General features: G+C 40.2%; 2 protein-coding genes across 3 annotated transcripts; one reads left to right on the top strand and one right to left on the bottom strand.

Annotated features, from left to right (window-relative positions):
• Nucleotides 1–699: 699 nt before the first annotated feature.
• Nucleotides 700–19,938, bottom strand: ttc13 (tetratricopeptide repeat domain 13). Of its 2 annotated transcripts, none has more exons than XM_029462804.1 (23): nt 19,714–19,938; nt 18,162–18,256; nt 16,745–16,820; nt 16,587–16,657; nt 16,430–16,495; nt 15,685–15,777; nt 14,558–14,674; nt 14,362–14,472; nt 12,716–12,798; nt 12,424–12,565; nt 11,938–12,112; nt 11,354–11,510; nt 10,698–10,828; nt 10,482–10,614; nt 9,670–9,762; nt 9,390–9,473; nt 8,987–9,071; nt 8,660–8,766; nt 7,339–7,474; nt 6,626–6,705; nt 5,897–5,975; nt 4,142–4,221; nt 700–4,053 (listed from the first exon to the last, which is right to left on the bottom strand). In XM_029462804.1, exons 1-23 carry the CDS (start codon nt 19,877–19,879, stop codon nt 3,939–3,941), a joined length of 2,475 nt encoding a protein of 824 aa, XP_029318664.1. In that variant the 5' UTR covers nt 19,880–19,938; the 3' UTR covers nt 700–3,938. The 2 variants fall into 2 exon arrangements, with proteins under 2 accessions (XP_029318664.1, XP_029318663.1); XM_029462803.1 differs by having other exon boundaries at nt 8,660–8,769.
• Nucleotides 19,939–20,513: 575 nt separating this feature from the next.
• Nucleotides 20,514–25,410, top strand: arv1 (ARV1 homolog, fatty acid homeostasis modulator). The gene is made up of 5 exons (XM_029462847.1): nt 20,514–20,674; nt 21,004–21,123; nt 21,347–21,500; nt 22,239–22,463; nt 23,162–25,410. Exons 1-5 carry the CDS (start codon nt 20,579–20,581, stop codon nt 23,296–23,298), a joined length of 732 nt encoding a protein of 243 aa, XP_029318707.1. The 5' UTR covers nt 20,514–20,578; the 3' UTR covers nt 23,299–25,410.
• Nucleotides 25,411–26,174: the final 764 nt, after the last annotated feature.

Raw genomic sequence — 26,174 nt, forward strand, 5'->3', positions numbered from 1 at the left:
TAGGACAGGCTAAACACATGGTCACGAGTGGTGACGTTATATTTGATTAATATTATACGAAATGTGTCTGATGTAGCATTGTTCATTTTACATAAATACTATTATAGAAAATAATGGAAGTTTTTATTTTATTTTTTAAATACCTTCCATGTTATAAGACCCGGTGAATCAAACTAAATAACAAAATGTTATCATATACACACTGGACAAACAGGAGACACTTCTTCATATTGGATTATAATGTTTTGGTTTTTTTATTTAATGAAATGTCATGAATTTTTCAAAAAAAAAATCTTGCTTTGAAAGTGTTAATGATTACTGGGGCCATAGAGAACATCTAATTATTGATTTTGTTTATGGCCCCAGTAATTATTAACACTTGCAAAACATAAACACAACTAAAATCCTGATTTTACGTTTTTTAAGTTAAAAGGTTTTACGATTAAAGTTGCTCGAAGCTACACTTATAGATTAATTTACGAAGATAAATGATGAAATAAAGTAAAATGTTTGAGATGCAGACTCAACATTTTAATTTAATAAGTCAGAATGTTGACTTACTTTAATTTCACTTTAGTCATCTCAGTATTTCTATTGTCTCTTTTGTCATGACGTTTTTCCCCGCTCACCTTCGCAGTGACTCCCGTAATAGATTTCACTGGAATATTAAAGGTTTCCCAAAAGAAAGGACAGAGCCGGTTCAAATTATCAACCAGTTTTATTGACTGCTGAACATCCATTCACTCCTTCAAGTTTAAGCTTTAAGAGCGCACCATAGCACTTATTGACCGGGTCAGCCAGTGCAAAACTACAGAAAAGAAAATGACAGTCAGCACAATCATTGACATGAAAAGAAACAAAGCAGAAATAAATTAGATATGTCATTGTACAGATCAGTTTGTTCTTACTCTGTGGATCTAATTAAACCTGGACATTTAATTAAGAACTCCTGCAGCATTGAGATGACTTTCACTGACGACACTTTAGCATTAAAAGGCCTCCAATTCAACAAAGTCGCAAAGAAAGAGAAAAATTGTTCGAATGTTAAAAAGCCAGAATATTTTGAGAGGATTCCAGGTGAGTTACCTGCCGAGCTCGTTTCCTTCTTGTGCTTTCATTGATGTGTCATTAAAGAACACAGGCAGCAGTTGCATTCACGTTAATGTCGCCTCAATATCACAAGTATTTTTGTTTCATAAGTTTGTAAACAGCAAATAATGGAATAACTTCCCCTGAAGGATTACCCCATGTTATCTCGAAAAAACAAAACAAAACATCATAAATGTTAGAATTTGTATCTGTGCGAGTTCAATTTCCAAGAAAGCGTCTTTACTTTTGTGTGGCAACAATTCCATTTAAAATAAATAAACTTTCCCTAAAGAGAACGCCGAACAGACAACCACACAAGTCAAAAACATTTTATAATTTATAGCCAATTTAATGCGTTTCTGAGGATTTACGATCTTTTTATCCAATTATTTTTCTCTAGAGAAATGTGTCCATGTAAAGGTAGCTCAGTCACATATGTAGGGAACAGGGGGGGGGGGGGGACATACAGACAGTATTTGTATGATTAAGATATTTGAGCTCTTTTCTCCCAAAGTAATGATCTTAAAGATCGGCTCGTACAAGAACATTTAATCCATGAGATGAAAAGAAAATGCAGCGCTGTGAGAGACAGACGGCCTCTGATGCGAGCTAAAGGAACGATAGCAAAGACGATAACAGTACGTGGTGTGCTTTTACCGCCTTCTGTAATTAATCCTCTACAAGAGCCAAAAGTCAGAGATGTCAGAGAACATTCAGGAGTCCATATTTCTGTTTTACTCATTATACTTTTAAAAAGAGTGCAGCTTATTAAACTTATTTAAAGTACATAGCTAGAAGAGCATGAAGCTAGGGGTGCAAATTATTATTATTTATTACAAATAATAAATAATTATGAGATTAATCAATTTGTTTCAATGAATCTATAAAATATCAGCTGTTGCTCCTATATACACATTGATTTTATATTTTATTTTGAAAATCTGTAAACATTTTAATTTGCTTATTTTTGATAATGTCCCAATTTCAAAAATATTTGATATAATTTGTTTTATATCCGTCAATGTACATTAATATAATTTTAATATAAAATTACAATTATTTAAAACAAATGGAAATCAGCATTGACAACAATATACTGAATGTATAATCTTTTGGCATTAGAATATAAATTTAGCAGCGATGAGCTTTTATTTCTCTGCTGGATCAAGTTTTAAATGTAAAAGAAAGTATTAAAGAAAACACAACAAACTATTTAAATCAGAAAATATGCAGAAAAGGGAAAGAGACATTTCTTTTGATGTTATGTCACAAAAAGCAACAAGTGTCTCTGAAAACTCTCTAAAAACCTCTGACTGTTGCTCTCATTGTAGTTCAGCAGCCAACCCATCGTACTACCAAACCTTTATTGGTCACTGTTAAAAGAAAGCGGGGTTCAATACCCGATAAGACATAAATGACACGACCGGCGAGTGTCGAGAAAACTAAATAGAAAAAGAGACCGCTTCAAGTATGCCAAGTGGAATTCAATAGCCCTGAAGGTTTTTCTTTTATATCGTTTTAAATCCCAGAACTCCCTCTCTGCTGTGTGTGTGTGTGTGTGTGTGTGTGTGTGTGTGTGTGTGTGTGTGTGTGTGTGTGTGTGTGTGTGTGTGCAACATAAGACCGTTCATGCTGATGGTTCATGAGTTGGAGGAATGTGTTGTTTCAGCGTGACGGCCTATGAAGCAGAGGAACAGAGAGCGAGAGGATGGACACACTGGCTTCTGCATCCCAAACTGTGACGCTAACGTTCTCCGTCATCTTCCCCCAAACTGCTGGAGTGTAGAAACATTTGGGACTAATTTGAGGTAATGTTGTCGCACGCGGGGGGAAAAAAACATTTCAGTATTTAATTATTTATTTTTGAGTCAATATTGAACTTTCTAAACATTACATACTTCAAATCAAAAGGTCTTCTGTGAGCTGAAGTTCGATTATTAAATAGAAATTTTAAAATGTCAGCCGGGACGTTGACAGTTGGAAGAATATTAAATCTACTGCAGAGAGTTGATACACAAGCGTCCAATTAGGAAGACACACGTCAGCCCACAGAAATCCACATTTAGATGGATCTAGATTGTTTTGGTGCGAGTTGCCGAGTGTTGGAGATTTAGGAATCTGTATTCTCTCCAATATCATGGAACTAGATGACACTCAGCTCGTGGTGCTCAGAACATCTCGTTGTGAGCAGTTTCACGTAGGATCTATTTTCTTTCTACTGAACTACACCCGCCTACGAGGGCCACACCTTCCTTCTGCACGGTTGGCGGGTGTAGTTCGGTAGAAAGAAAATAGATCCTACAGGAAACTGCGGACCATAAGGGGTGTGGATTATCTCGAGTAACCCGGTTTGCTGTTGAGTTTGAGTTTGAGGCGCTTTGAGCCCCACGTAGTCCCATTACATTGGAGAGAAGGCAGACGTGATGTGCTCTTGTCCTTTTAACACGTTAACACAACCGAACACAGTGTCTGTGGGACTCTGCACCGTCTGTCGTGGTGCGTACAGTTAACTATGTGTTGTACGAATGATAGAGCGGCGAGCAGTCACCCGCGAGGTTGTGTGACAACATTGGATTTAAAAACATCCAGTAGAAGTGCTGGAAGAGGATACCAAAATAAGATTCATTAAAGCTTTCTAACTTTTAAAAATATGGTTTTGAATTCGTATCATCTCATTTTCTATGGAAGACCAATAGACCTGCTTTCCAAGTGTGTGGGCAACACTAGGGATTTAAAATATAAGCCATTACTAGTGTAGCTCAGAAGCTTTTGGAGAACAGTTTAGTTTGGGTTGCAGAAGCAGATCTTTGTTCTGTGCAGCGGCTCCCTTATTAAGACTTGAAGTTGTGTTAGGACTTCTTTGGACAATGTGAAGACGAGTCCGTGTTGAGAACCTCGATCATCGTTCTGGTGGACGGGAAGGTCTCTGCTACGGACGGAAGACTCTGGTACCAACTGGGTAAACTGTTGAAGGGGGGGGGAAGTATTTCAAAATAAAAGTCTCCGAACAAGAAGAGGAATAACTAAGAAAGAAGAAGTTTCGTCTTCTCACCTCTTTAGGTTCATCCAGTTCTTTGCTGTTTTACTGAAGCTGTCTGGACTGGGTGTGGTCATGGCCTCAAAATCCACCAGCTGAAACATTATTAAACAAACAGTCAGAGGACACAGACTGAGGATGCATGTCCATATCAGCACACCTACACACCTCCTCAGAATGAATTCATTGTTATCGGTTCAAATCTTAAAATAAACAATAGAAACAGATGATCAGTTCCTTAACAGCCAGTTCTAAAATCCATATTCATACATCCCTTTAGAGCAGGGGGGTCAAACTCATGTTAGTTCAGGGGCCACATGCAGCACAATGTGATCTCAGGTGGGCCGGACCAGTAACACCACAGCATGATAACCTGTAAATAACCACAACTCCACATGTTCCCTTCGTCTTAGTGCAAGAAACATTCTGAAAATGTTCAAATGTAAAGAACTATCTTTTTACAACCTGAAAGTTCTTAAGAAAAAAAGTTGCAACTTCAACAATATTATCAGTTTATAATTTACACATGTGTGTTACAACGTACAGATCAGTGTGTCTACAAAGACACAACACATTTAGTCACAGGTATCTGGAACAGGATTTTACTTTATGATCAAAACAACTCATTTTTACATCCCGCGGGACGGTATGGACCCTTTGGTGGCCCGGTTTTGGTCCCCGGGCCGCATGTTTGACACCCCTGCTTTAGAGAAATCCGTAGTTTGACGCTAACCACTGAAATATAAATCTGCTTTAAAAGTAATCTGTGCACACTGAGGCTTGACTAAAAACAAGCAGGACTCGACTCTGTAGTGCAGAGCTGGAGGAAAACAGCCGTTCTAGAACGATGACGTTTTACCCAACTATGGTAACATGTTGAGAAACCACATTTCTGTTGCTGCAAGCTCCCACTCTTTATGTTCTATATACGACACGTGTGTACAGGACACATGGCACACATTGCCGTACATTTAACTACCTTGTTTGGTAGCAAACTTAATTGTGGAAAGGCCGAACAGCATCAACACCAGGGTCACAGTGATTAAGGAAGGTCAGGATCCACAGGACGTCATGCTTTCTACTTTTTTAGTTTTTCTTGTGAAGAGAAATCTACTTCCTCTAAAAATCATTAAAATATAAGAATTCTCTTTTGAATAACCCTAACCCTCGAGACGCTTATAACATGAGCAGCATGTTTCCATGTTTTATTCATCCCTTACGATATAAACTCCAGCTCTCCGACACCTGATCTTCTTGTTTAAGGAACAAAGCGTCTGTTATCAGCTGCAACATAGGTGAGAATTTCAGCCACGCTTCTTTCCCAGACGTCTGGAATAAATGTGTTAGAAACAATCCTTGGAGGAGCTTTGTATCTCTCAATAGAGGAGCATCGGAGGCGGTTATGTAACGTACACCTTTCGTTTGTAGACAAGAACGAAAAGAAGGAGTCACCGATACTAAACAAGTCTTTTCTGTCCTGTCGTTCTTCCTCAGACTAACGAACGCCCTTTCCAGGTATTCAACCACGGCTGGCTGCATGAAGCTTTCTGTGCTTCAGACATTTTACGTAGATGTTGCATAAAGTCTTTATTCAGATAAAGAGATGTGTGTATGAGCAACATTTAAGCATTCTGCTGGAAAAAGTGTGTTATAGACCGATGAGAAGAATCTCATTCTCAGTGTTTTGCAGTTTATGCAGCAGATGAAACATTACTAGGACGGACCGAGGAAGCGCCGAGGTGCACGTCTGACTAAGTTGTTTACGTTTACCTTTCCTTTCGGGATCCTGCCGATGACCTCCTTCCCGCTGGCCATCAGAGCCCCCATCACGACCGAGTAGGCCACCACACTGAGGAGAAGCAGACCAGGAAAGCATCACACACTGGACGGCTCTTTAGCACGCTAAGATCAAGCTCAAGCATTTAGAGCACTAAGACGTGCAGCCTGAAAGATGCAAGAAACACGTTTAGTGTGTAAATGGTTGTATTTATGACAACGGGGATCTCACATGCAACGTATTTTAAAATGACAGTTTCTAACCCAGGGGTGTCAAACATGCGGCCCGGGTTTGTCCCCCGGGCCAGAGTCCAGGGTCCAATCCGGCCCGCGGGACGACTTTGCAAAGTGCAAAAATGAGTTGTTTTGATCATAAAGTAAAATCCTGTTCCAGACACCTGCGACTAAATGTGTTGTGTCTTTGTAGACACACTGATCTGTACGTTGTAACACACATGTGTAAATTATAAACTGATAATATTGTTGAAATTTCAGGTTGGTCATTAGATTTGAACATTTTCAGAATGTTTCTTGCACTAAGACGAAGGGAACATGTGGAGTTGTGGTTATTTACAGGTTATCATGATGTGATGTTACTGGTCCGGCCCACCTGAGATCACATTGTGCTGCATGTGGCCCCTGAACTAACATGAGTTTGACCCCCCTGGTCTAACCTGTCGTATTTAAAGACACGCCTGCAGGCCGTTTCCATGTAGAACTTACCTGGATCCTCTGGAGAGGGGCATGAGGTTGCAGAAGTAATAAACCAATGAGAGGATCAGGTTACACACGGCATCTGCATCCTGAAAGAACAAAGGTTATCGCAGAGTCAACTGTAAAGTCACAACCTGCAGTTTTCCCAGAGCAAGAGTTTGTTCATTTTTTGAACTGTCTTCATTTTCAGTTTATTGCCTCAGGGGAGTCAAAACACAAAGGAGGGGATTCATATTACAAATACCACAACAGGGACAATGTGGGGTGTGCGAGCAGCTGTCAGTATAAATCAAGTCACGCAAAGCTGAACGATAAGAGAACTTTGTATCAAGTCAAAATGTGTCTTCAGTGGTTCAGTAATAGAAGTCAGTCGGTGTGAAAGTCTTCTACAGCAGCTGGAGAAAGCATTCTGCCACAACCCTGTAACGTGGCACTATAATCTAAAGACCAGTTAAACTAATAAAAACATAATTAGCTTGTGATAGATAGAATTGCAACACGAGCTGCCGCTCACAATTATTCTCCCTGTTCATCCATTTATTGTACGTAAAGTGTCCAATCTCTTAATGTCTAGTTTATAAGTGTCAAGCATCTTTATTGCCATCGTTTTAAACAGCGACGCACCTCCCTGAGCCTCGTAGAGCAGAATATAGTAAGAAATAAAGACATTAAATAGAGACATTTATGTATGGAAAGGAAAACATATTGCAGCTAACAGTTACCCCGAGTTCAGTGGACAGCATTAAAGCCTTCCCTTTGGCGGTGAGGTCTTTGTAGATGGACTCTATCTCTGACTGGTACTGCTGCGTCCGGTCTTCTGTCGTCTGAGTCTCTACTGAGAACAACATGTTGCCCACCCTGAAACACAGAACACCATTCACACGTGGGAATTAGTAATACAGTTAATATCCTTCTGTCATCATAGTTCAAACTAAGTGGAAACAACTGGTCACTGCCTGCTGAGATAATGACTTTTAAAATACCTGCCAACATATTTCAATGTCATCAACTCTCCTTTCATTTACATTCATTCAAAGAATGGCGTATTACAGCTATTGTTGGTAAAAAAACAAAAAAGGTTTTTAAAAATGTGGAAGAGAGGGGTTTCCAAGAAAACTCTGAATTTTAAAGATTTAACGAGTAAATCAAATAGAAAAACGTGAATATTCTCTCAGATTATAAAGTTATACCTTATATCACTAATGTGTGAGAGGAGCACTTATAAGATATATATATATATATTTTTTTTTAAAGGAACCACATTGCTTCACTTTGCAAGGTTGGATCACCACAGACGTCGGTACAGGAAGTGCTCCTCTCACACATTAGTGAGAAGGTGCGACCAAATCAGTATGTTGTTTTCTTCTAATAATAACAGCAACATTAATATTAATAATAACAATAATATTAATAATAACAATAATATTAATAATAACAATAACAATATTAATAATAACAATATTAGTATCAATAATAATAACAACAATAATATCAATAACAATAATATTGATAATACTAATAACAATAACAATATTAATAACAATAATATTAATAATAACAATAACAATAATAATATTAATAATAACAATAACAATAACAATATTAATAATAATAATAATAATAATAATAATAATAAGGTGATTCTGGGCTAAAATCACAAGTATTTCCTTATTGCTAAATCTGATTGCAAAGTATAATTTGATTAGTTCGACAACTGCAGGCAGTTTTTCTCACATATTTATGAGTTTTGTTTCTTTGTGTTTTACAAACATTTGTTGTTATGTTTTAACTTCAATCAATAAATGAAATGCTCCGACAAAAAAAGGAAATCAATGATTTAATCTGAAGTGTTTCTGAGCATATTACCTCCACCTGCTCTACAATTTCATTTTATTTCACCTACAATAGCACTTATACAAAACCAAAGTGTTATTTTATTCTCTTATACAAAATATCAGCTATTGATTTAACATATAAATAATAATCTAGAATAGAATCTAGAATGTACTTCAGACAGAAGGGCAGAGCGGGATGTCCTCGTACCTGTCTCCAGTGATGGTGATAGTAAAACCGTCGTACTCTTTCCCAGGATCCTTCATGCTCGGCACCTTGGAGTTGACCGTGAAGCCATCTCTAGTTTTACTATTGAACTGCTTCAGGAAATAAACACACATACAAACAACCATCCTGGGATCGCTGAACTGGCCACGAGACATAAAACAATAACGAGATGTTGCGACAGTAAAACGCTTGTCGTGATAAACCAACTAAATGTTGAGTCGAGAGCGAGATGTTTAAACCTTTTTATACGTCGCTAATTCATTTCGACATCTGTCCCGCTCCACTAATGTTCCCGCTTTTCGTCCTTACCTTCATTATAGGAAGCAGATCTTCTACTTTATTCACATTCTCAAGAGCCTGACGGACGTCTAAGAGTCCTCTGGGGTTGTACGCCCTGACACACAAAACAGGACAAAGTGTGTTAAAGTGTGTAAAACTGATGAAGAATAAATATTCATTTATACGTTGTGCATAAGACACGACCTCAACACCCTCGTGCAGCATTAACAAAGCCGGGCGGATTCTGCTTTGTAGGCAGCACACAGCAGGAAATAATATTAATTTAGTGGAACACGCTGATGCTGGCTGCAGTTACTTTGATTCAGTTTATCAATGAATGCAAAGAAAAGAAATAACAGAACACATTGATGCAACCGAGAAAGAATATTACGAGATAAAGACAGAAACTGGATGAAGTGTTGGAGTGTTTTACCCGTGATACACCAGTATTCTGTCTTTGATGAAGTCGAGGATGTTGTCAAAGTACGCCAGGTATCTGATGTTGATAATCTGTCCCCTGAGGCAAAGAAAGGGAAAAAGGATTTCAACAAACTTTCGGTAAAGCTCGTCAAAGTCAAGGCGACCTGAGTTAAAAACTGAAGAAACTGGGTCGTATTACAAAGAGTTAAGAGAAAGAAAACCCCCAAAGCAAGGCCGCGTGGAAATTCAAGTCGGATGACGGCGTCTGACTCCTTCAGGGACGAAGCTGTTACCTGATGAGATTGATGTGATTGTTGAAGCCTCGACTGAGACTCCTGGCGGGCATCTGGTCCAGCCACAGAACCGGCTGGTCCGGATCTGCGATCCTACAGGAAACAGGAAGAGCCCGGTTACTCTCTCAACACTGAAATCCAAACAGCTGAGGACAAAAAAACTCTTTGCTGGAACGTTCATGACGGAGGAAAAGTTATTTTTGTGAATGGATCAGAGTCTATAGAGTTCCTTACAGCGCACATCATCAGGAGCAAAATAGTCGTTTTTAAGGCACAAGGAATTTCCTTGGTGTTTGTTGCATACAATTAATATATTTAGATTAAATACAAATACAGGCAAAATACTGCAAAAGTCAAAAAAATAAAAATAGAATAAAAGAATGACAATATAAATGTGAAAAATATGCTTTAAAAAATACAACAAATATGAACAATATAAATGTTTTAAAATGAGACTTGTACAGTTTGTTTATTACTGTTTATTTGTCTTTTTCCAAAGAATATCCAGTAATAAACATAAACATAAATATAAATATATATATATATATATATAATATATATATATAAATATATATAATATATATATATATAAAATATAATATAATATAAAATATTTATTTAATTAATATATATATAATATTATATTATATTATATTATATTATATTATATTATATTATATATATATATATATATATATATAAATTACTTGTGTTTACCCTGTATGGTTTGCTTATTATATTACAATAAACAAACCAAATACGGACATAAAACAAAGTAAATGTTATTTCTGGTACTCTTTAAAAGTTCTCACCTCCTCCATTTGACAGCTATGTCGAACATGTCTCTCCACTGCATTTGCCTGGTCTTGCCGTTGACTCGTACTTTGGAGTTGCTCCATGTTCGATGCATGGCCTGCATCACCTCCAGAGTTGCTAAACCCATGGCTGAAAAAAGCACAAACTCTTATTTTTCACTGCTGTTGTTAAATACTTCACATATCTGTATGAAGTGTATTCATCAGTGGTACCTCTGTGTATTCTCCTGTTAGGTAGGAAACCAGGAGTGTCGTATTGCATTAGCGCCCCCAGGTGGTCGGCTGTGCAGATAAGCTTCTGAACTTCACTGCTGTAGCTGTCAAAGTTCTGCGGCAGCACGTCCCTGCAAACCACAAACACAGGGAAACATAAAGGACGAACTTCATCAAAGCTCTCATGCTTTTCTTTTCTGGACTGTGGCTTCCTGTCGACCTTCTCAAACGTCTTTGTAAAGCAGAAGGAAAAAGTTTCAGTCTGCTGACATTGGCATAAAGCAATCTGCCTGAAGGACAGTGGAGCTTTCATACCTTGTAGAAAAGATGGCAGGTGTTAACTTTCAACCACAAGCTCACTCAGCGCTGGGCTCGCGAAAATGGCTACAAACTGCAGCGCAGGAAATTAGGGAGGTGATGGATCCTGATTTCTGAGATGATGACACACCTGAGGTGAAGTGTAAGACGCCCGATATTAACTTAAGATGAAACCAAGAAAATGTATGAATGTTATCCGTTAGTAGTTTTGGTTTAAACTCATTTGATATTAAATCTTCAACAATATCTGATGTTTTGGTCTCAGAAGGATATTTACAGGACTGTAATCATTGAAGCTTACTGTCGTGAATCAGCTGTAACGAACCCGTCGAACCTACTTGATGTGTGGCTGCAGGCCGGGCTGCTCTTCATAGTCTTCTATTAGGAAAGGAAGATTCTTGGCCCAGTGGTTCTTAAAGTTTCCTGGTAAGTCCTGGTCCACGTTGTACTCTGCTACTGGGATGTCAAGGTGGGAGTGCAGGTAGCGGGAGTACTCTGGTAGAAAAACAGGGAAAGACCTTTAATTAAATACCGAAATATATAAAATAAATATATAAAATAAGTGGTGCAATTCATTTAAAGTCACTTTTGACAAATATGCACAAATAATAATGCATAAAATACAATTTATTAATAAAATAAGTGTATATCTGTTAATTATTGCTCTTAAAACAAGTCGTGCATGATGTTGTTATGCAGAACAAACATTTATATCAAAAGAAATAAAAATGTATCCACACCTGCCAGCCAATCAAAATCTGACACTCAGGAGGTTTACACAGGATTCAATACTGAACATACACAAAGTATCTCAGTTGTGTGAGTAAAACATGTGCAATAAGATATTTGAATGTGTCCATTGCGGTTTCTTCTTCTACGTGTTAATGTGCGTGCGTGCGTGCGTGCGTGCGGGGAAACCGACCTCTGAGGTATTTCACTTTGAGGTATTCAGAGCTGGCCTTCTGTCCCAGCAGCGGGTCGTTCAACATGACTTTAGTCTGAGCTTTGATGCCCTCGTAGAACTGACCCATCGCCACGTGACTTAAGCCCTTCATGTACTGACACACCTCGTTGTAGGGCTCCAGCTGAAGACACCTCTGGAGGAGAGGAAGTCAAAAAGGAACCAAAAAACAGAAGAAAGGTGAGAAGGGTTGGAGTGAAAGTCTCCTCATCGCCAAAACAAACGTTTGAGAGTAAAACAGGTAAAAACATTTTATAAAGCAGTTTTGCATAAAGAAATGTTGTGTGTCTGCGACGCTGTTCGACGGACACAGGACGTCCTGCAGGGGAACTAATCACTAACGCTTGCTCAGCTTCTCTGATGACTTAAGATCCAGACGTCCGATAAATAAAAACCTTCAGCTTCTCTCACACATGTTTGAAATAACACAGCCGTGGATTCCCCCACCTTGAAGTTGCCGATGGCCTCCTGCAGCGAGCCGTGGTGGTACAGCATCATGCCTCGGAGCTGGAGAGACTGGATGTGGTTCTGGTTCAACATGAGGGCTTTCTGGAAGCTCTCCATCGCCGACTCAAAATCCCCCAGCTCTCTGGAAAGAGGAAGAAGAGATACCGAGAAAGCAACAGTGCACATGCTGTTAGCAAAGCAGAGGGGAACGGTAGGTACTCTCAATTCCTTAAATACAAAAAGGACATATTGTGTTCATCTGTGCTTTATGTCACGTAACCAGGAAGTGTACCTGTAGGCCTGTCCGAGGCTCTTATAGGCGTCTATGAAGTCAGACTTTAACTTCAGCGCCTCTTTGAATGTCTCAATGGCTTCCTGGAGAGAAAAGACAGCAACCTTTCAGGGTTGACAGGAAGTTGCAAAAGGGAACATGTGGATAGAGCTCAGACTCAGACTCAGCAGAGCGTTCAGATACCAGATACAGACCTCACACTGTACTTCACAAATGTCATCACAGCGTGACTCACGCGGGGCACACTGCAAAGTATTTCCATGTAGACGTACAAAACAATGTTGTGTAAATACTAATTAAATGTCACTCTGTAATCGTTACCAGGCGTGGAGGAAGTATTAAGAGATTTCATTTCACGTAAAACAAACGGTTATTTAAATGAAAACATCCAAATCTGAAACGTAAGTAAAGCTGTTAAATAAGTGTAGTGGAGTAAAGAAAGTACAATATGTGAGATGTAGTGGAGTAGAAGTAGCATAACATGATACTCAAGTAAAGTACAAATACCACACGATGGCATTTAAACACGCCTCTTAGAATGTAAATGTCCTTGTGTTAGTTGATCCTTGCTCTCATGACGTGAACAGGGAATTGTGCACCTACTGGGTCAGCAGACAAAGGGCGCGCGCACACACACACACACACACGCACACACACACACACACACTATTTAGATATCAGTCACAGGTCGCACAGATAAAAAGCAGATTGTGCAAAGTTGATTCTGTTAAGGACGACATGCCGCAGTCGTATCTGAGCATCAAATGTACGACTGCCTCTTTATTCCAGTATGTTCAGAGTGTTGTTGTTGTTTGCAGTCAACTGTCAGCTGCCTGTGGGTGCTGCACAGGGTTTCCCCCCAGGAAATCGGTTAGCCGAGGGTAGTCGAGGCGATGAAAAAGCCCAGACAGACATGCGACCGGATAAAACACAGCAACTGAAGGAGCTTTGCAGACGAGCCTTGCAGCAAAAACCCCACAGATTAACTGAACTCCACTTAATCAGACATCAGTTATCAAAGCATGAGAAACACTATAAATGTGCTGTAAACTAAGTCTAGACCGACGACACAATTAAGAGCTAGCGATATTTTATCTAGAGGATTTATCTTGAGGCAGGATTGGAGACTTTCCTTATGGTGCAGACAGCGTTGGCTTTATTTGAGCTGCTGCAGGGTATAAGAAAGAGATTTCTATCAAAGGACTAACTGTCCAGACTGAGATGAGCAGTCTACTATGTATCTGCCCTGCACAGCACTCAGGGAACCCTCGTGTCATCAGTTTACAGCAGCACGCATTTCAAGTACGGCCTCTTAATGTGTGAAATAACCCCCTGAAGGGTCTTTGAGGTTTCTTATGACATTAGACGACCTCCACAACAAGCAGACGCTCTTGATATTGTAGATCACGCCTCTCGATTTAATCTCAACTGTTGTAAACATATTAGCAATAAGAAAGTGAGGAAACAAATGGGAATGCAAAGCACAGAGGAAGTGCTGACTATGCACTCGAGTACAAAAACAATTAAATGGGGAGTTTGTGCAACGAACGGTATTTAAAAATGATATTCAGCTCTTTTTCTTTATTCATAGAATCACAACATTCACAATCCCAGATTTCTGCTGTAAAATAAAACCCCCCACGTACCTTGAGCATGCCTCTGTGGAAGAAGGTGAGGCCTTTATACAGCATGGCGATAGGCTGATTCTTCTTCAGCTCTAAAGACTGCTGGAAGTCTTCCATAGCTGCCACATAGTCCTGGTGGGAAAGCAAAGCACAGACTCAGCACATGGAGGTATGCGTGAAGGTATGCGTCTGCGTACTGAACATTTGATCGTCAAACCTCTGAAATGAAGAGAAGTGTTCCTCTGTGTCTGTAGAGTCGGGCCGAGGGCTGCAGCTGGATGGCTTTGGTCAGATCACCCAGAGCCTCACTGATACGACCCAGAGGAGACAGGATCTAAACAAATGGAAATAAATAAATCAATTAAAAACAAAAACACAAACACCCTGCGTGCAGAAATCCTGTTTTTATTAGTTTATTTAACAGCAGTCCCTGTGCAGGCACATCCACCATTATGGTATAATATTATATTTTAATGCAATCACACGAGTCGTTTTACTATTTAATTGTCAAGCTCAGTTAAATCAGAGCGTAGTCTGCACCACCTCAAGCGAGCGCAGAACTTTTCTCAATTGTTAAAATGTAAAAGTCCACACAGCTTTTCTGATGCGATGTGTCAACATCTGTGTAAAACTACATGTATGGAAACACGGTTACTGATGTGCAGCTGAAGAGGACAGACAGATGAGATCCACCGCTTCTGGTCCTCTGAGACGACTGAAGAATATTCTTCTGCAGGAAAAAAGGTGTAGGATCTCGAAGAATAGGATTTAAGGACGGCTCAAACTAATCTAAATCCTTTGGGTTGTACAATGTTTAATACGTTTAATAAAATGTAGCTGCAGTGCATTAAGTGGCACACAGTCAGGATGAAGACGGTGTTGTGTAAGCACTTTTGTGCGACTTGATGTCACATTGATTTCACCAGAGATGTATTCAAGAGGCTCACAAAGAGGAAACAGCCCATTAAAGCCTCAGAGTGAAACCTGGGGGAGAAGATGTTTTCTTTTAAACTGGCAGAATGATTCTTCAGACTGATGATGAAGCATAAACTCACAGCATACGTTTCTTCACAATCCCGTACGCGTGTGCTCCTGTGCACAGGATTACATCCTTGTAAGGTTTCCCCAATTAGCCACATTTTAATGCAACATCTCACACACCAGCTCGGGCTATGACTGCCTCCTTCTTTGCCACACTACAGCTTCTGACTGCATCAGAAATAGACATCACATGTCACAGAGAAGCAAGTCATGCTGACGGACATGTAAACATGAAAGCTTCAGAGGCCAAACCAGGATAAAGAAAGTGACTCTCTGTTCACGCCTCTCTGCACGGGGTCTCACCTCTGCTCTCTGTTCGTAGACCTCCGGCCAGTTAGGCTCCAGGGTGATGACTCTGTTGAGCTCGTACAACGCCAAGTCAGCATTCTTTATGTCCTGGCGTGGAGAGGCGGTTACATTTCACTGACATGAACCTTCATATATAGTGAACAAAAGTAGGAGCAAACGAGTAAAAAGACAAAGACTGCCGTGCAGCCGTTTCTCTGGAGGGCACACTCTCGTAAGCGCAGAGTCATGGCAGGTTGCATTTGTATTCATTAGATGACACACTGAGACATTCTGCGCTTACCTGAAACTGCTGCTGTCACTAAACTGCAGGAGGAATGAATACAGACAACTTCTTATGCTGCCACATTGTTTTTAGGCTCAGTAAGCTGATAAACTAAGGTTTCAAACAGCAGAATCACCTTTCAATGCAGAACAAGGAAGTCGATGAATATAGAAAACAGACAGCAACATGTAACTTGTAATGTAAAGTATGAGTCATCTGCTATGAACAACCTGAAGACCTTCACTGCAGCACAATATTAAATGCTGTTTCTAATCAATAATCAAGCTGCAACACATTATTTAGATTAGAAACCCTTCATAGCTTCATGAGGTTAATGATAACTTTAATTATTTTATTGATGACACTGTAAAAGGCTGCTCATAATGCTAACTAAGGAAGTAAACTTTATTTTTATTGCACATTTCTGAGCCAGTGTTACAAGTTGCTTCACATGTGCAGCGAAATAAAATCACTCACCTGTAGACTTTTCTTCCCGTAAGCGATCCCCCTCCCATAGATGGCGCTGACCAGCTCCGGGTCGCCCTTTAATATCAAAGACAAAACACGTGAGGAACATATTGTTGGCTTCCACGCAAAGAAAGGATGAAGCTATGCAGAGGGTGACAGAACACACCTGTAATAAGAGGGAGAAGTGTTTGATGGCTTCATCATAAAGACCGTTGCCTATCAGAACGTAGCCTATAGCTGCAAAGATGAAGAAGATGAAGATGAATAACAAAGTCATGGAAATCCACAAATATGGTTTGTATTTAGAACAACATGCAAACTTACCAAGTTCTTCGTTTGTGTTGTGGTTATCTACGGGGAACGGGATTTTCTTCTGCTCTATAAACAACTTGGCCTGATTCTGTGAGAGGTGGAGACACAAACAAGTGAGTGAGAGAAGAAAAGAGGCAGCACTCACACGCAAAGCTAATACAACTATTTAAACAGCTATCGAAGCTTCCTGTGTGAAGCCAGACAGATCGACCGCATGGAGCAGAAACACACACCGACACGCTCAGAGGGGGACCAGCTTTCACCTGTTTGTGACATTTAGAATCTAGTAGCGACGCTTTGCTATGTAAACAAAGTACATTTATAAAGCAGGAATTAAAACCTTTGTCAAGAACATTTTCATGAGTTAAAAACAAGTTATCCAGCATCTCTTAATGTTGCTGTGAGAAATCTACCCCCAGAGAAGAGAGAATAAAATCCTTAAAATGTCAAGGACGTTCACGAACACCAAGCTAAAGTCTTTTGCAGCAATACATATTCAGTGTATCGCATCGAAAGGCTTTCTTCCTTTCTCCTCGTGCTTAATCCCAAATGGAGAATGGCAGCATGACATACGCCATCACAAGATGCAAATTTGACAGCATGCAAATGTTGCTGTAGGCAGCATTTTGGGTTTACAAAACTGCAACAAGAAAGACAAATGTTGGCCACAATAATATCATCAGACAGCCTCACATGGAAAGTTGCAACATCATCAAAATGACAAACTCAGTTACGGGCATTTCGTCAGAAGATAGCAGTCCTGCTTTTCTTATCGCTACATTATAAAGCAGATATTCTCTTCAATGCCCAGATGTGCACATTACAGGGTTTTTGAATTGTGTCAGACTTTTGTGGGGAAGAAACGGCTCCAAGTCTTCACCATGATACCCTCCAGTGGGGCTCACCTTGCAGCAGTGCTGTACTCAGAGTGTGCTCAGTACATTTTGACATCACTGTTGGGTGTGGCTAAATATGCAACAGACTTCCAACTGTCAACCGGACGAGGGTATCGTCTCTTTACAGCTTGGTGATCAAACATTATGCTTATTAATCTCTTTGATGTACGTTTGTTGTTGTTGTTTTTCCTCAGAAATAAAGAGATTCTGTGTCTCACAATTTTTCATTCATCAGTATCAAACCAAGAATGTGAACTGAAACATGAGCATAGTGTACTGGTTCATCGGTACAGCTGAGGAAATAAATTATTAATGAACAATAGGGTTTCCCGGTTGTTGTCAAATGAAAGACTGCGGAGCTTGTCACACAGAGATCTAGAACAGTGCGTAGTGTTGTTGTGCTATCATGAGAAACACAAGCTGTTAATGCTCGACTAGAAACCACACTTTTCCCCCCAAAGCAAACAGATAAAGACTGAGTGTGAGTGTGTGTGTGTGTGTGTGTGTGTGTGTGTGCGCGTGAGAGATCTCACCAGGATCTTCTCTGCGTTAAGTGAGAAGACTGACTCGCAGGGGGGGTTGCTTCCCTCCTCACAGTCTGGGTCCTCCAACTGTAAAATGGAGGACTCTGAAAAGGCAAATATTCTGAGCATTTATTACGGGAAACATTTAGCACAATAGTTATTACCTGTAGGTATTTCAGACCATGCAAATGTATATGCAAATAAATGTTTCATCCTGCCAAACCATAACCTTTTAAATTACATTTCAACCGTCTTATGTTTCAAAGACAATAGCCACAGATGGCGAGCAGACCTGACCTCACTTATAGTTCAAGGTTAGCAATGTGGTTTGAATGACTGCACAAAGTTCTTCACCACTATTGAGTAACTCATTCATATGATGTTGGATTCTTTGAACACTTTTCACTGCACAGTTTTTGATCTTCCTTTAGAGAGAACCACACAGCAAGCACCAATACAATCTTGGGAGTTCAAAGTTACATTTTCAGCTTAGAAAGTAAATGACTTAAAAAAGGGCCAAGCATGTTTTAGTCAATTTCCTGCAAAAGCACATTCAAGTTTGTGGATATTTCATGACGCCATCACAGTGAACACCATGTCTCTTTTAGATTTTGTCAGAGTGATGTAATTAATGAGTTTAAAGCACAGACAGGGACTTATTTGTTAAGTCTCCATTGCATTACCACAAAAAGATAGCCTGACTGAACCTGCTGATTGCCTAGGAGATTGAAACGGTCAACATTTGTGTTGTGCTTGAGCTAAAACATGCAAGAACGCAGCTTTAGATCCTTCAAATAGTTTAGAAAACGCACAGAATATCTCTTCAGTTCAGCACACACATGCATTAAGCCAAACAGCAGTAAATTGAGCACAATGTCAAGTTGTACAACCAGTTCACCTGTCATTTATCTTAGTCCTCTGCCATCTCCATGACTGTACAATCCAAATGCTCTCACCATACATAAATCTTTCAACATTTTTAAATGGTCTGATCCATATCTGCACTACCTTTACAGTATAATTGCATTACATTTTGCAATACTTGCACCATGTCCACCTCACATGTATGTATATACTGTATGTACATTAAGGTAAACTATATAGCTGCATCAGTTGTATGCGGAATCCATCAGAAGCTAATTGCCATCACACAAATGTTTCAGTTATGCTCTGTTAAATTTTAAATTTAGCTGTCGAACAAAGAAACACCAAAATGATGCACTTTCTGAATGGAGTTTGGTGTTGACCTCTTGGGGTAATCTAAAATATGCAGTTTGTAAATGAGTTTTTCGTTGACTTTCCTTACTGGTATGTACACATGAACATACGCTCACTCCTGCGTTAATACGCTCTTTCTTTTATCTCTAGTTTCAAATCCTATTTAACCTCTACGGCAGTAAGAGCACGAGCTTATCTCCCATTATCTCTTCTCGGCTGTCACCGTTTGTTGTTATTAGCTCATCGGAACGTTAGCTTACAAACGGTTAGGCTAGTTCCACAGTGACAGTTGAATCGCGGAGGACGTGGCAAAGTAACAGCGAGAAAGAGAGACTTTTTTTACCGCAGTCAGCCGCGTACTCTTCCCACTCGGACAGCGAGCTGCATCCCTGCTTGTGGAGCTCATTGTTGAACAAAGTGAGAGTGGAGAAATACTCGGAGGAGAAAATTTCCCGGCTCAGGTACAGCAGTGAGAGCGCTACCACAACAGCCCGGCTGGCAGGGGCCATGTTGTGCTACATGTGTGACGCCAGCGAGAGCGGAAGCTGCGGCAGTTCGATCAGAAACGAACGGACACGCCCCCCTCACGCGCGAGGGAGGTGAAGAAGAAGACCGCAGCCGGGTAGAATGATTAGACTACATTTCCCAGCATCCTCTGCGGCTGTCAAACCGGTTCGGTGTCAGACGTGTCAAGCCGTCAAGACGGACAGAAAAAAAAAAACTTCTCCCGTTATGACTTTCAAATTAAAACCAAACTCCACAACTTTCAGTTATAAAAACTTTTAATTAGATACGTTGGCAAATAATCTAGAACGGTTCAATGCTCTATTTGATGTATACATATAGTATTATTGTATAATATTCAAACCTCCATCTTTGGTACCGTATGTCATTATGTAGGCCTACATTTCTACTATCTTATCCAATTATCGAGGTATTAATTACAGTTCATATTGAAGGAACTCATTTCCGTTTTGTTAGATTGTTTAGATAGAGTAAAGAATAATCAAATTAAAAAATATATTCTACTGGTTGTAAAAATGAAAAAATAAACAACAACAACAAATTAATAAATATATTCTCAAAAAGCTGACAAATCTGCAATTTTATTTTGAAGGCGGATCTGTATTGAATCCTCATACTTCCGCTTCGATTGGCTCACATGCTAGCTGTGTTTTGTAGTTAGTTAGCAGTTTACAGGTTGAAGAATGGGGAAAGATGAGTTTAGGTGTGTTGAATGTAACGAAAAAGCATCGGAGTTACACCGGGATTACAGTAACGAGATCTTGAAGATAACCATATGTGTGCGTTAACTATTAACTTCTTAGATTTGAGTCGTTTGGTTACTGTTTATGAAGAAGATGCTAGCTAACATGGGTAGCCTCTAAAATGTAACAGCTAACCTCTTATTACTTATCTCTGAAACTAAAGTATTTGTGCATCTATATAAGGCTATAACAACTTGGACAACGTCCTTTAACGATTTTTCTTCACAATTATTGTCATTCCAAAGCTGCAAAATGAAAATCACAGATTCATTAGTAATCTTTACTAGCACGAGTTGACGTTACCTGTTTGTGTGTGTCTGTGTGTGTGTGTGTGTGTGTGTGTGTGTGTCTGTGTGTGTGTCCAGGAGTCGTGCCAGAAGCCAGTGGACAAATACATTGAATATGACCCAGTTATCATCCTGATTGATGCCATTTTGTGCAAGACGCAGGCTTTCAGACACATTTTGTTCAACACAAGCTTGAATGTAAGTCTAACTCCCTTGCACATGTACACGTACATTAATAGATCTAGACTATGTCATACACACTTAGTAGATTTGTGCATGCTCTGTGTTCACAACAGACACTTTTACTTAGTGGAGTATTTTCACAGTGTGGTATTAGTACTTTTACTTCAGTAAAGGCTCTGAATACTTCGTCCTGCACTGGTGTTCAGGGATGATTCATGTGTGTGTTCATCTTCTCCAGATCCACTGGAAGCTGTGTGTGTTCTGCCTGCTGTGTGAGGCGTACCTCAGGTGGTCTCTGCTCCACGGCGCCGAGCAGAGCAGCGACCCTGCTGACATTATCAGGTACACCAAGGAATGGGAGTTCTACGGCTTGTTTGGACTGGCCGCCCTCGGTAAGATCATAAAAGCGGAGCTCCTTTACACATCTGTTACTGTTTGTGTCACTATGGTTGTGTGTGCTGGAGTGTCAACACGGAGCAGCAGAGACATCGAGCCACTGGGAACACATGGATGATGACAGTCAGTGGAGGAATGTTACTGATGAGGTTCTACATTAGTTACTCTGCAGATTCAGATTATTAATACAAAATATAAATCAACTAATACATTGTGATGTGTTATTACCGGCAGTATATCAAGTAATTAAAATGAGCTGCACCATTATATATTATTCTGGTGTACGCTCTTTACATATACACTACATGTCACTTTACCCTGTAACTTTGTCTGTATTTGTTCTTGTATAGTTCATATTTTTACTTCTATTCTTTTGTTTGTTTAGTCTTTAAATCACTTGTTTCTACCAACCAACATTCCAAGTCCAAGATATTTAATTTACTATTATATAAAACAGAGAAAAGCTGAAAAACATTACATTTGAGAAGCTGGAAGCACAGAACGGTTGACGTTTTAGCTTCATAAATGACTGAATCAATAAAAACAAAATGTATTTATTAATTTTCTGTCAGTCAGTCATTTAAAAAGTCCCCTTATTGTTTCTCTTGTTGGTATTACAGATTTAACATATTGATGCAGATCCTGCTGATAATACAGCTTCATCTACACCTTTTGTGCTAAAAAAAAGTATCATTAAGTATCATTAAATACACGTATCTGTGTCTGACATGTAGAGCTGTCAGCGTTCTGCGGCGGCGTGCTGTGGTTCCTTTGGGTGGCGGTGGGTCGTCTGCAGGGAGGGACCCCCGAGCTCAGCCTGCTCCTCCGAGCCCTGCTGCTGTCCTGCTACGGCAAAGTCCTCCTCATCCCCGCTGTCATCTGGGAGCACGACTACTCCCCGCTGTGTCTGGGCCTCATCAAACTGTTTGTGCTCACCTCTAACTCGCAGGCTATCAGAGGTGAGAGAACATCCCTCACTCTCCTCCGGCGTTATCAAGTTTGTTGATAGTCTTTTATAGAACAACTCTAATGAAGAACACGTGAACATATTTGGCAGATAAATCTTTTACACACTGTTAAATAAAAGTCTTAATACTGAACAAGAAAATACCATCATTGAAATTAGAAGTATTTTCTTAATCTGAAAAATGACTTTGTCCCAAGGTCGTATAGTCCTAATGTTTAATCCTTCAAACAACATTTGAAAGCTCCAGCAGGTGGCAACTAACTCCCTCTTTGTTTGAATCCACCTCGCTGCTGCTGCTCACTACAAAGACCCCCAGACATCTAAAATAAATACATTACATAAGCGAAAGGTTTTAGTCCACGATTCTTGTGTCTGTATAATTATTTCCTCGGCAGCAGCAGCAGCTCTGGAAACATAAATCTGCTCCTTGTATTTGGCAGCTCGCCTGTGAGCTGCAAACAATGAGATATTGTTGAGTGAGTTATGGTCTGCTGCTCTGATGACATGTTTCTGTACATCACATTCATCCGGAGCAGAGTGATGTCTGATAAATGTAGCCTTCATTTATCCAGGAGGTCACGACCCCCGGGAGACAGAATCCCACAGCCATTACATTGTGCAATCAATGCAAACTAACATGAAAACAAATGATGTATTCACCATTTTCTTCTTCGTCCCTCTCTTCCGCAGTGATCCTGAACAGCAGCAGACGTGTGTCGCTGCTGGCCGTGTGTTTCGGCCTGCTGTCAGAGACCTGCGTCGCTCAGGCGTGTAAAAAGCTTCCATGGAGCATCCAGGACATGTTGACATTTGAGGGAACATCATGAGACCGAGAGAAATGTGTGTTATCTCAGGGATAAGTGGGCTACCTGTGGCAGAGAGAGGACACAGAAGGAATGTTTTGCACCTTTCTATCGGAGCAGAAGAGACTTTAATATCTTTCTGTCCTCGTTGTAGAGCAATGATCCATCTTCACTGTGGAGGGATATTAAGCAGGTGGCAGTGTTCCTCCTGGTTCTAAAGTGCACATTGACCTCAAAGTGACCTTTTTCTTTGATTTGATGACTTCATTGGGAACAGACGTGCAGCGAGGAGCTGCAGCGAGGGAATGTCCCGGGATATAAATGTTTCTCAGGGCGACACGCTGCGATCGACACGAACACAGACCCCGAGGTTGTGATGCGACAATAACTGCTTCTCTGTTTGGACGAGACCCGGACAACACTCCTCACATTCATTTGCTCATTGGTCAAATGCTTCGCTTAACTCACACACACACACACACACACACACACACACACACACACACACACACACACACACAGAATTGACTTTCCCATTATTTATTGCAGTGCTGAAAGTATACGTGTCACTGTGACAGTCGGGACAGTCACAGCTGATGTTTGAGTTCAGTCAGCACTCTTTTGTGACAGAGAGTGAAAGATGCCCTTGTTTCCTTGTTTTGTCTGACCAACAGTCCAAAACCACCAAATATGTCATTTACAATTCTAAGAAACACATAAAAGCATTTTAGAAGTTGGAAACAGAAGAATATTCAGCATTTTGCTTGATATTTGACAAACTGTTAATCCTCCTCCTCGTCATCAGCTGTTTATTTGTTGCAGGTTTTACAGAAATAATTGAGATAAACATTGTTAAGACCAGTTTATGCCACTGATGTAAAGACATCAGGGTTATAGTTTGGGTTTTACTTTTTTCTTTTGGGTGTTTGCTGTCTTTATCAAAGAGATAAGAAAGTGCCAAGTTGTTTTATGGCGGTGTTAAGAGCAGTTATGTAAGCGGATTTCTCAAAAAATAATAAATGGGTGATAAAAGCCTTTTAAATTAAATTAAATACATTTTCAAATGACCTCAAGCTGCAATAAGTTCTCCCACTGCGCCTCCTGAATATTTCTTGTTAAAAATGGACTTTTTCTGTATTATTATTTACCTCTGTACTTGTAGAGCGAGTTTGTTACTGAATGTGATGAATGTTGCAGGATGAGCTCTGAACCGTCTGTTTGCATCAAGTGATGACGAGACTAAAGACAAATATTTAGTATTTCCACAGAGTAGACTCGTGATTTGATTTTGTGCATTTATGTAAGTGTGTGTGTGTGTGTGTGTGTGTGTGTGTGCGCCGCGTCTGCACATGGATACATGTTATTACAGGCCTGTGAATAGTTGAGACAGCACACGAGTGAGGAATGTTTTGTTAGGTGTCCTCACCCTGGGTGGATCTGCATCACGGTCTCTGCGGAGAACAACACCGTCTGGATTGTTTTAAACTTCATACAGAAATGTAACACACTTGTTGTGCAGGAGATAATCTGCTGTTCTCATGGAACTACACAGTAACAGTGTGGTCCAGTTTGGAGCTCAGTTGTGCAACGTGGAGCCTACATACAGGCCCAGGGAGCCCCGCCGTTACGGGAGACTCTTCTCTGAAGCGTATCGGCACAGCGACCGCCCTTTCAGATGTCTCGCCTACCTGTTTTTAATCCCATCTTTAATTGATGCAAACGTGTTGTGTGTGTATAACTTGTTGATGTAGTGTTTAATTGTCTTTGTGAACACACCTCTGAGGGAGTTTCTAAATGTGGCATCTGGAAAGTGTCTGTCAATTACTGTGGCATGCAGTGGTTTACTCTGACTAATCAGATTACTGCTTGTTGAACAGTCTGGACCAGAGGGAAGCGAGGAGCTGAAGCTGGAGACTGTAACTCCAACCTCAAGTCAATTTACCCTCCCGGTGCGTCGCCTGGAGTTTTCCTTTCTAATAAATTCAGACTGAAGGTTGATGTTCATTGTCATCCAATAATCCCTCATTATATTCCCAAATAAAAGAAATGTGGGCAACAGTGAAGCTCAATAAAAGCGCATTGTAAAGAGTCTTAACGAGTTTACGCTTTGAGCTCGCTCGTCAAATGCTGATAATGTTGAGAAGCTGTAACGCTCATGGCTGCCATCTTCACCACTTTAGCGTGCTACCATGCTAACGTTAGCTAAGGCACGGTAACTTCATTTATATACTGTAGCACATTTCATACATCGGGGCCTCCATTGTGCCCCTGAGCAAGGTACTTAACCCTGAGCTGCTCCAGGGAGGCTGCTCCAGGGAGGCTGTCCCTGGAGCTCACTGTAAATCGCTCTGGATAGACCGGCGGCCATTTGTCTCTTAGTCAAAGAGACGACAAGAAAGATCAACACAAATCAACCATTTGCAACTGTGTGTTATTCTGAAAGTGAAGCTGGTCCACACAGCCCGGCTCTGATGCGGCAATCTGTCCCACCCCTCCCCGCGGAGAGAGTGATGCGCACCTTGGATTTGCTCTCAATCAAGATTATGTTAATCTGCTCTAATCTCCCAACAGACGCTCAGACGGGCAGAGACCAGAGAGATGAGCTTCAACTGTCGGCTACAGAGGGCCTTTACCAAGAATATAGAAACACCCTTTCATGAAGCATTTACATGTTATTATTATTATTTAGTGTTTATTAAGCTTTAACGTCCATTTGGAGTTTTTGAACACACGTTTTATTTTTGCACTGAAATGCGTAAATATATTGTTGTTATTGCAGAACCAGAAATCAAACAACAGTAAAAAGATAAGTAGAATTATTCAAATTATTAATAAAGTATAGAAGTAAAAACATGTGTTATGCATGCGGAATGCCCTCATGTCCACGTTACATTATTATA

The sequence above is a fragment of the Cottoperca gobio genome, chromosome 24 (genome assembly GCF_900634415.1).
Source record: "Cottoperca gobio chromosome 24, fCotGob3.1, whole genome shotgun sequence".
Classification (NCBI taxonomy): domain Eukaryota; kingdom Metazoa; phylum Chordata; class Actinopteri; order Perciformes; family Bovichtidae; genus Cottoperca; species Cottoperca gobio.